Source organism: Euphorbia lathyris, chromosome 4 (genome assembly GCF_963576675.1).
Source record: "Euphorbia lathyris chromosome 4, ddEupLath1.1, whole genome shotgun sequence".
NCBI classification, from domain to species: Eukaryota; Viridiplantae; Streptophyta; class Magnoliopsida; order Malpighiales; family Euphorbiaceae; genus Euphorbia; species Euphorbia lathyris.
In genome coordinates, this window is record NC_088913.1 from 33334983 (window position 1) to 33346986 (window position 12004).

The 12004-nt window shown below is 30.4% G+C and overlaps 1 protein-coding gene across 1 annotated transcript; it reads left to right on the plus strand.

The window, feature by feature from the left end:
- The first annotated feature begins 1850 nt into the window (after window positions 1–1850).
- LOC136226700 (metacaspase-1-like) lies at window positions 1851–4910 on the plus strand. The gene is made up of 5 exons (XM_066015323.1): window positions 1851–2684; window positions 3262–3592; window positions 3792–3903; window positions 4391–4582; window positions 4667–4910. Exons 1-5 carry the CDS (start codon window positions 2192–2194, stop codon window positions 4724–4726), a joined length of 1188 nt encoding a protein of 395 aa, XP_065871395.1. The 5' UTR covers window positions 1851–2191; the 3' UTR covers window positions 4727–4910.
- Window positions 4911–12004: the final 7094 nt, after the last annotated feature.

Here is a 12004-nt window from a genome sequence, read left to right on the forward strand (position 1 = left end):
AGACACCAACATGTTACAACAAAGCAATACAAAAACAGGAATGGAGAGAGGGGATGAATGTCGAATACAATGATGGTACATGTACCATGCTCTAGTGCAACAAATGTTATTGGACGTGGATGGGTATTTCGTGTAAAGACAAAAGCAGATGGTTCTATTGATCGGTACAAACCACTTTTGGTTGCCAAAGGATTTCATCAACAACCATGTCTTGAATATGAACACACATATAGTCTGGTAATTAAACCCACTATTATTCGTGTTTTGCTTTCAATTGCAATAACAAATGGTTGAAATATACACCAGTTAGATGTATCAAATGCTTTTCTACATTGGTCAATTGATGAAAATATTTTTATGGAACAACCAGCCGGGTTTATACAACCTCAATTTCCTACCCATGTTTGTAAACTCAAAAAGAGCCTATATGGGCTCAAATAAGCGCCAATAATGTGGCACAAATGCTTAACCATCAAACTCACAGAACTTGGTTTTCGATGTTCAAAGGTAGACTCGTCTCTCTATTATCTTAGTACCAGTAGTATTCAATTATTTTCTCTCATTTATGTTGATGATATTTTAATTTTGGACTCTGATGATGGAGCTATTTACCGGTTAATTTCTCAATTACAAGGAAAATTTGCAATAAGAAATCTTGGAAACTCGGTTACTTTCTTGGTCTAAAAGCTCTTTGGGAACCAGATACTCTTCACCTCAATCAATAAAAATATATTCATGATCTTCTTTCTCGACCTTAGATGCTGAGTTCCAAGGCTATCTCAACACTTGCATGTTCATCAACAAAATTAACTGTTGACAATGGTACACCATTTGATGGTCTGCACTTGTATAGGAGTATAGTTGGCAGATTGCAATACGTCACAATCACTCAGCCAGACATCAGCTTTTCTGCCAACAAAGCGAGCCAATATATGCATTGTCTCACCGTTGAGCATTGGAAGGCAGTAAAACAGATATTGCGTTATCTACAATCGACCCTGACATATGGTATCATCTTTCAGAAAAGGACGTCACTAGCCATCACTGGCTTTATAGATGCACGTCGGGATTTGCGATTTTACTTGGTCCAAACTTGGTTTCTTAACGATCCCGTAAACAACAAACTGTCTCTAGATCGTCAACAGAGGCGGAATATCAGGCTCTAGCATGTTTAGCTTTCGAGGTTCTTTGGTTGCACACTCTACTCAAAGAAATCAAACATTGTCCGATGCTTATACCGACATTGCTATGTGATAATTTAGGAGCAACTTATTTAACAACTAATCGAAGCATTTGGAAATTGATTTTCACTTTGTTCGGGATAAGGTTGCAAACAATGAACCCGAAATGTCTTATATTCCAACGCACAACTAATATTTTCACCAAATATTTAGCTAAACCACAGTTTCTCACTCTACGAGACAAGTTGAAAGTTGTTCCGACCATCAACTTGACCAGGGGTGATAAAGAGTCCGACCAAGTCAAGAGGAATTGTCTAAAAACTAATTTTGACTAGGTAATATTAAATTAGGATATTATCTTTATTGTTAAGTAAATATATGTATTTGAGTTAGATTAGATATTCTCTGTGACCACCATATTTCTACCTTTAATCACTTCACAACCAAGCCTTATGATGATGATGCTCTCTCCGGGAAAGATACTATTGAGAAATCTTCATAAACTCTCTTGCTTACCTTGAGCCTTTTGCTATTTATTTATAAAAAGCTTGAAGTCATTGCAAAAACTATACGCAAGACCAATGAAAATCATTTTTGATATATTCCCAATAAAATTTATCATTTTTATTCTGGAATTGCACATGAAGAAGACCAACAATATAAGTTGTCTACAGAATTATTATCCAACAATATACTTGTTGAGAAAATACACAAGACATTATATTATACTAATTAATCCAGTTAATTAAATAATTAATTGGGAATAGCTAATTAACAAGTAAATCATTCTTGTATGGCGTAGAATCACCAAGAAACGGAATAAAGCAAAAGAAGAGAGAAAGCAAGGCGAACAATATGAACGCTCTAATTAAAGTTCTTCCTCCTGCACAACTATATAATGACGATTGATTCAACTGTTTACAATCTCCTTAAACCTTTTCACTTTCATTAATTAATCACATAATTATCCAATCAAACCCCCAAATTACTCACAGAGATTCGATCCTGATATGTCAGATCGCCCAATTTTCATACGAGATACCAGAGGTTACAGTTGCAGCAATTGCAGACAACGATTCCCAAATTCAATAAACCTCGCAGATTTTCACTGCCCAGCTTGCTACAGAGTTTCTATCTCTTCTCCTTCGAGGAAAATGGGAAGATCTTCTTTTTCTTCCGGCATTAGAGATAATCAAATTGGCTCCCGAGTTTCTCAAGTTGTGGACAAGATTAAGGTTAAGTTTTCTGACCTTAAACGGCGCCGGAGAGATAGTAGCGATAGCGATACTCCTAAGACTTTGAATTCTAATCCTTCTCCTTTGGCCGCCAAGCCGCCGTCTTCCGCCGTTACTAGACCTGGACGAAAACGGGCGCTTCTTATCGGAGTTACTTATGCTAAGTGGAAATATAAACTTAAAGGAACTGTAAATGATGTGAAGAATATGAGGAATTTGTTGATTGAGAATTTCCATTTTCAGAAGGAGAACGTTCTTGTTCTTACAGGTATGATGATTCTTGATTTTTTTTATTTTTTTTTTGAAATACAACTTTATGTCCATGAACTTCATGTGTTTGTGCAATTGGGCCCCTTAACTTACAACCATGTTCCGTTTCCGAGATTGAACTTTTTAATTAAAAAAACTTAATACATCATTGGCTTACTAAATTTTCGTCAAAAAAATAAAAAGATTGAATATTGAATTTTGCACTTAGGCTCAGTCAGCACTTAAGTTATGGGTCTGATAACTATTTATTTATCATTTTAATTATTTAATTAAATTAAAATCACTTGATAATTAACAGTTAAGTTAAACGTTATTAATTTATATGTATTGAATTTTAAGTGTTGAAACTATTAAATGACTTTCCGGTTAAGTAAGGTGTTATTTGAGATATTTAATAGAAAAATAAATAAATAAAATTTAGAGGTTCAGTAGCAAAAACGCCTAAAGTTTAAGGGCATTTTGGAACAAAATTGAAGTTAAAGGGTAAATTGCGCAAAAATAATAATAATAAATAATAAAAGGGATCAGAATTGTGAATAAAAAAAAGGCCGAGTTGATGAAATGAATGATTGCAGAAGAGGAGAGTAAAGCAGAGCTAACTCCGACGAAGAAAAATATAGAGGCGGCACTGAAATGGCTGGTGGAAGATTGTCGGAAAGGTGATTCTCTGGTGTTTTATTTCTCCGGTCACGGATTGAGACAACCGGATTTCAACAATGATGAGCGTGATGGATTCGATGAAACTATTTGTCCAGTTGATTTTGTGGAACAAGGAATGATTCTCGACAACGATATTAATTCCACCATTGTTTGGCCTTTACCTAAAGGTGTTACTCTTCATGCTATTGTTGATGCTTGTCACAGCGGAACCATTCTCGATCTTGTTTATATCTACAATAGACACAAGTAAGTTATTTCATACGTCTTACTTTCTGAACATGTCATTCTGGGTTAATTTGATTTTACTGAAATTTGACATCATTCTAAATTAATTCTACTAGCCAATTTTAGAAATCAAATTGATCTTTTAAATCAATGTATTTAAAAATGAGATTGCTCTTAATATTAAGATTGAAAAAGTGAGTATTTTGGTGAAATTAAACAGGAAAACATGGGAAGATAATAGTCCTCCAAATAAGACAAGGAAACATACAAATGGTGGTTTGGCTATTTCTATTGCTGCCTGTGAAGATCATCAAATGGCTGCTGATACCACAGTATGTTAACACCATCTGTTTGATTCAGCTGTTTATATTTATTATTTACCGTTGTTGTTAACTTATTGCTACTAGTTTTCTTTTAAAATAACTATTAACAATTGTTTATTAAATTTATCCAAATATTTTTATTAACAAAAAGAAACTACGCAAAAAACGAAAACGGAGAATAATGAAGAAGTTATTATTGTCATGGAACCGATTGAACTAAAAGCTCGAACTAATAGTTAAGGCCCAATCATATATCTTATATTAATCTCTGACACACCCCCACACGCAAATGCCACTTGGGCTTGGAGCGTGCACAACACAGGCCCATCCCGCCATGTGTTTTAATTCCACAAATTAATGAAGTTGTCAGAACTCGAACCCTCGACCGTTTAGTCCTAGAAGCTCTGATACCATGTAATGGAACCGAAAGCTCGAACTAATAGTTAAAGCCCAATCATATATCTTATATTAATCACTGATAATTATGAAATTGCAGGCATTCAGTGGGAAGGGAATGAATGGTGCATTGACATATATATTAATAGAAATAGTGAAGCAAAGCCCTTCACAAGGACCAACATATGCTGATCTAATAGAAATGATTCATCAAACCATTGACGTTGTTAATAAAAGTGGATGTCTTCCTGTCAGAATTATCAGATCTATATGTCACACCAACTTATTACAGGTTTATTAATTACCTTTTTTTTTTAATTAATCATGCTTATTAATTATATATTAACATATTTTCTGATCATATGATAAAATGCAGAAACCTCTCCTTTCTGCTTCGGAGCCATTTGATGTGAAGAATACACGTTTTATTTTGTAATTTTGAAGAAGATTTCACTTCATCTGTGTTTTTCTGTTGATTTTGATTTGTTTTTTTTTCTTTCTAATTTTTATCCAATAAAATATTTACGCATGCTTTACAAGAAATTATACATGCTATCGTATTTCCAAATATGTAATATTGATTCAACTGGTAGACATTACTCATAGTCATATTCATAGTTCGTTCTAGCTTTGCATGATCATGCTTTATACACATACTCATAGTCAGTTCTAGCTTCCTAAACAGAGTAGCAACCATAAACAAGATCAGTTCATAGCATTATCATGCTTCATACACATGCTCAATGAACATATATAATATAAGAGCATGACTAATCAATTCATAGCAGTATAACTCACATATATGTCAATGAAATAGATATATCCATTTACTATATACACTTCATACCTATTTCAGCATCCATAACAACATCATACATATGCAACCAATCAGTTCATACAATATAATCCATTATGATTCATACACAACCGCTCACTATATAACTATGCTTCATACATGCAAGTTCACTATATGAATATGGTTAATACACAACCATTCATTACATATTCATGTCCGGTTAAGGTATACAAGCGAAATCAGTTCATTCCAATACAATCTTTATTCACATACATATTCATACAAGCTTCACATATATACACTCACGGTTTTGATCACATGGACCTAAATGACCATGTAATATTTGGTCATTCACCATTAGATCTAGGCTTATTAAAATCCTAAGGTGGAGATTCAAAGCATCCCGTGGTTTATATTTAATAAACCTATATCTAACGGTAAATGACCAAATTCATTTGATCATTAAAGTCCATGTGAATATTCCTGTATATACTCAATGTTGGAGTTTGGTGTCCTAAAGACAATTGTTTTAGGATATAAATATTAATGAATAAATTGTTTATTTAAATCATTTGTTTTAATAAGATATAGTATAACTAAAACTATATAAAAGGCATCAATCTTTCATAAAGAAAGTAATCCCAAGTTTATTTAAGTAGTTATAAAGTGTTCATACAAGCATGAAGTGAGACTATATTTTATAATAGACCAATAAACTTAAAATCAACCCAAGTCGAGTAATGTGTTATAAGGGTTGGCATATTACTGTTGAGACTTGCATGTAATAGTGTTTTTTGTCGAGACAGTGAGCTAATCTCACAAGCTTTAGATATGGAGATATCTAGACAGTTACATGGATCCGGTGAAGGAGTTCATTAGGATTGGGACCCGACTTGAGATAACAGCATGGATAGATTTATCTGAGTGTCAACTGTTTATCTCATTGGTATTAGTAGGTATAAGTAATCCTCAGACTCAAATATTCATTAATTAGTGATTCTGGATTATGGAGTGTGATACTTTGATTCTGTGCAAGCATGATCCGCTACAGGGGAGGCCCTGAGGTTTGTGAGAGCAGGGTTGGGTATCACATAAAGTAATTACAGGATAGTTAATGTTAGATTGAGCATTTGTCACTCCTGATAAATAGGAGATATATGGAAATTTCACTTAACTTATCTTTCAGAGTAAATTCAACCTGGACAAGTAAAAACGGACTCTTCGTTATATGTAACCTTGACACATTCCATGGTTATAAGAAATTGTTCACAGGATATAGCTGATGAAGGATCGAATTATATTGCACCTAATACGGAAAGGTAACCGTCAGAATCAACCTGACTTCTTATCGCTCTGGGGGAATGTGACGATTCTGGTAAAAATAGTCTGCGCACTCATTCCGTTATGTGTTTAGTTAAATAGGTTTGGTGAAAGTAATTTAAATAAATATATACGGCTAGCTGCGGTAAGAACCTAATGGGTCACACATAGAATTAAGACCGAATGACCGGATGGTAATTTTGAGAGATAGGACATGTATAGGCCGAAATATATATAGGGGATTATTAAGTTGAACTAATTGATTTATGTAGATAATTATAATTAGATTATATTTATGGTTAAATCAATTAAAGGATAATATTTATGGGATAGTATAATTTGCTCTAAATTATTATCCTAACTTAAATAAAAAGAATAATATTATTTGGAAGTATAATTTTGATTATATTTCTAAATTAATATCACAACTTAATTGAAGTGCTCTAATGGGATTGGAGTTGTATTTATTAATTATAGTTATTAGATGTAAGTTATTTTTATAAATGTTTATTTATTAGAAAAACCAATGAGATTGAAAGTCTAATTAATTAAACTTAATGGAAATAAGGGTTAGAAGAATCAAACACTATAAATATACCCCTATGTTGCATATTTCCAGAATCCCATTCTTAGAGAAGAAAAGTTCTTCATGTCTCTCATTCTATAAATTATTTTTCCGTTCCATTCGTTTCTTAGTTCGTGTGGATACCGTTAGAGGAAATCTACTCTTGGTTACTATTTGGTTGATTATTAATTTTCGTTTTGGTTTCTTGATTGTGTTCGTGACTGTGTTCGTGATTGACGGTGATATCCTCGTGGGCACTTCGTTTGCAACGGTAGATAGTTCGTTAACAAAGGTACATATGTTTAATCCATCTTTATATGAAATAACAATTAACGGATCTTGGAAAAATGGAAATAGATAAAATTTTATAATTTCGTTGTGCCTAGGCTTGTCTATTTTCCTTCAGTGGTATCAGAGCCTACGTTAATCTATTATTTCATATATGAAAATAAAGGGTTTTTCAATCAGATTGAATAGATTTATTGTTAGGTTAATTGATAAATTTGATTTAGTTAATTAATTTAAAGCTAAATGGAGATTTTAATTATTTGATAACGGTTAAGACGAGATTAAGATGTTTTATGATTCGGTTAATTAACAAAAGGGTTTGTACAATTAAACGTTTGATTAAAACGATGTTTGTATATGTGATATACGTGTTTTGTGGATTAAGGGTTTAACCGTTTAAATCGTTAAAAGAATTAATTAGATTAATCTTTGAAATTTGATTTTGTTAAACGATCTAAAAGAAACAGTTAGAATCGATTAATTATTTATATATATTTGGGCAGGGCCCTCTTAAACATTTTCGGGGCCCTGTGCTAAATGAAAAAAAAATCATGTTCATTAAAAAAATAATATTTTCATATAATGTTTCTACAAAATGAAACACCAAAATATTTTTAACTTGATTTTTAACATAATAAATATAATAAAAATAATTAAATTAGATATTGCATAATAATAATAAAAAATTGGGCCTCTTAAGACTCTTAGAGCTTTAATTTTCTGGATAAATTAACATTCACTTAATTTTTCACGTAATAATTAATAACAATAAATTTATCAAGGTTATCAAACCCGGACCGGATCAGCCGGTTCAACCCGGTTCGACCGGAACTGAATTCAAACCTTGGACCTTTAGCATGTAAACTTTAATACTCACCACTACACTACCATTTCACTTATGTTTATAATTAACTATTTAAGAATAAATAATAATTGGTCTAAGAAAAATAATAATATTACAAGTTAAATAATTAAAATATGATTTAGTATTATTTTTCTATTTAGATAAATATCATTAAAAAAATTATTTTATTTTCTCAATATTAACAAAGTTTAATTAATATTTTTTGAAGAAATTTAATTAGTATTAAATTTTAAATATATACAAATAAATTTTAAAAATCTAATAAATTAAGATTGAAGTTTGAATTATAAAATACATCCTATTAACATATTTACATGTTAGTTATTAATAAAAATAATCACTAAGTATATTTTTTTAATTTTTATATTTATTTGTTATGATATTAAATAAATATTATTAGTATAAATTTGATGAATATAGTTAATATTATACTATGTTATAAGATTAAATACGAATAAAATTATAATTTTCATATGATTTTTTTGAGGGGAAAGTTCAAATAAAACCCTTGTGGTTTCACTAATTTTCAGATAAAGGACTGTGGTTTACTTTTTGTCAAAACGAGGACTGAGGTTTCGCACTTTTAATAATGCTATTAAAACTATCTTTAATGACCTGAAAATGAAAATTTTCAAGAATTAAAGTTGTTCAATGTCATATTTTCTATGAAACTACATTTTTGATTTTAGAAAATCATCTTTTTTGGAACTTTCTCTCTCTAAACATTAACTTTCTCTCTCTTTAACAAACATCATCTAAATAATCTCGAAATAAAAAAGTTGAAGAATAAAAGTTGCTTAGAATATTAGTAGTTCTTAAAATACGTCATTTGTGAAGTTGTTAAGGGTGATTTTAATAGTATCAATCGAAAAAGTCCTTATTTTGCTAAAGTTGAAAACCTCAGTCCTCGTTTTGACAAAAAGTAAACCACATTCCTTTATTTGAAAATTAGTGAAACCACAAGGGTTTTATTCGAACTTTACCCTTTTTTTAATACCGGTTAAACCTCGGTTGGACCCCGGTTAAACCTCAAACCCTTAACCCTTTATTTTTTCTAGTTCTTTGATCGGTCCGGTTTTGACAACCATGAAATTTATTTAGATTTGTATAATAAAAAAGTTGAGCCCTCTTAAATTTGGGGCCCTGTGCGAAAGAGCGCCTTGTACACCCTTCTCCTACTCCTCTGTATTTGGGCATAGTTATATAACTATGTATAAATATAAATCAATTTATAAAATTTATATATATATTTAAAAGTTAAAAGATTTTATTTTATATAAAAGAATTCGTTTTATATATAAAAGTTAAAAGTTTTAATTTATTTGTGTTTTATTTTTCTTAAATGTTTTGGTTTTTCAGAAAACTAAAATTTATATATATATTTAAAAAGTTAAAGATTTTATTTTCTTGTTTTTGAGACTGGGAATAAAAAGTTAAAGATTTTATTTTATATAAAAGAATTCGTTTTATATATAAATGTTAAAGTTTTAATTTATTTGTGTTTTTCAGAAAACTAAAATTAATATATATATATATATATATATATATATATATATAATTAATTAATTAGTCCATATAATTTAATTATTGTCTATTTTAAAATTGTATAGACTGAATTGACTTGTCTAAATAAATATATTTTGATACGGTTATTTAGACAGACTATTTCATTAATACCAAATTAAAAGTTTGGAACAACGAATCAACTCATATAAATTTGATACATAATTGTTATAATTAGTAAAAGAATTTGGTAACTGTATGTGTTTTAATTTGATTTTGCAAACTGTTTTATGCTTAATAATTATATTTGATATACTAGTTAAACACGTTAGACAGTTTCAGTAAAATAGTTAAACACAATAATTTAATAATCTATCGTCTTAAAAGTTTTATATTTTGGAATTGATTTTACAAAGTTATTTGATGTTTAATTGTTTGTATCTGATACGGTTGAATTAAACACGTTAAATAATTTTGATAAAATAATTGAACATAAATAATTAATATTTTGTATAGTTATATTTTAAGTGTCTAATTAAGTTTATATTTTATATATTTTAATTAGAATAAAATATAAATGATACAAAATTAATTAAAGGTTAATTTGATAGTAAAGTTCAAATTGGATGTGAATTAATTTAAGATGTTAATTTGATTAACTTAAATATTACATAAATAGTTTATGTAATCAACCAATTAAATTTAATTTAATTGAGTCTTTGCATGTTTGACTTTATGGACATATTAGACCCCTCTATAATTGTTATTTAGTCTTTTGGTAATTTTTGAAATAGGGCATGCATGTCCTGCATTTCTTACTATGTGTTGTATTTCTCTTCACATCCAAATCCCTTCAATTAAGTTGAAGTTTTCTAGAAATTAAATATTGTTGTAATTTCAAGGCGTCAAGGAAAAGATGGAGGAATCAAAAGAGAAATATGTAATAGTTAGTATTTCTCTAGGGTTGACCTTTTATTCCGCTTCTGGCTAAACGGAATAAATTTAGAAATATGTCCATGATTGCCAATGTAAAATGTATGAGTGTCGATGTATGCTGAAGCAAATCAAGACTAGGTTAGATTATGAGACTTTAAAATTAAAATCCATCACTAATCAAAAGTTAAGTCAATAAGCAAGTTATTGTAAAAATCAATTGCTCCTCCCTAATATTATAATTCAGCCGGCAGTATCTGGGGACTTAGGGTTATTGAGCAAACTCAAGCTCGGGTCTTATGGGTAACACCTGAATTATTAAAAATTATCTTCACGAATATGGGGTAATGCCTTAAACTAGATTAGAATAATTGGATGAGCAAACTCATGTTGTTCTAAACTAATGGGCAATATGGTTGAGATTGATAGCAATAAATATCAGTTACTAATGTGGTTAGTAACCCAATAACCTAGGAATCGCATGACTGATGTGATTGATTGCATGAATCTACCTAATGAATGAAACTAGCTTGTTGAGAAAACTCAAGGTGAAATTTCAGGAGTTAGGATCCTAGCTCACTAAAGGATTTGTGAAATTCTTCGAATTAATATTGAGGGTTATTAATTTGAAAAAATAGTGGGAGCAATTTAAAATGAATTAAAAGTCTTATGTTTTAAATCGAAATAAATTAAAGCAAATGAATAACATTCGTCACTCTATCTCACTCTCAAGTTATTGTAAATACTCTGAATCATCATATCTAAAATGGATCTACATAATATTTTAACCGATAACAAATTGAATAGTTCAAAATTCACCAACTATTTTGGCAAACTCAAAATTGTTTTAAAGTTTCAAAATGATTGGGTATGTATTAAGATACACTAATACCCATTGTCAAAATTGTTTTGAAGTTCGAAAAGATTGGGTATGTATTAAGATACGCTGATACTCAATGTCCTTGTTGATGATGCTCCTGTCAAGAAGACTGATGTTTACCAGAAGCACTAATCAGATGACGAACGTACATGATGTATCATACTTGCAGCTATGGCACTAGAGGTACAAAAGCAACATGAGAACATGGATGTGTATTCCATGGTTATGCACTTGAAGGAGGTGTTTTAAGAAACAGACTCAAATGTGAAAGTTATGAGATGGCGATGATTGTTTCACTCCAAGATGCAAGAAGGTTCTTCTGTTGTGACACTTTGTGTCAAGATGATTAGCTACATCACTAAAACTTTCTAGTATTGGATTTGTAATGGATAATGAATTAAGTGTCGATTTAGTTCTACAATCCCTCATGGAGATTTATTCATAAGTTCATCATGAACTGTCAGATGAATAACTCAGAGACCTATATAGAAGAGCTCTTTAATATGCTCAAGTCAGTTGAACCTAAATATTAAGAAAGTGATGTCAGCACTTGTTATTGAAGGA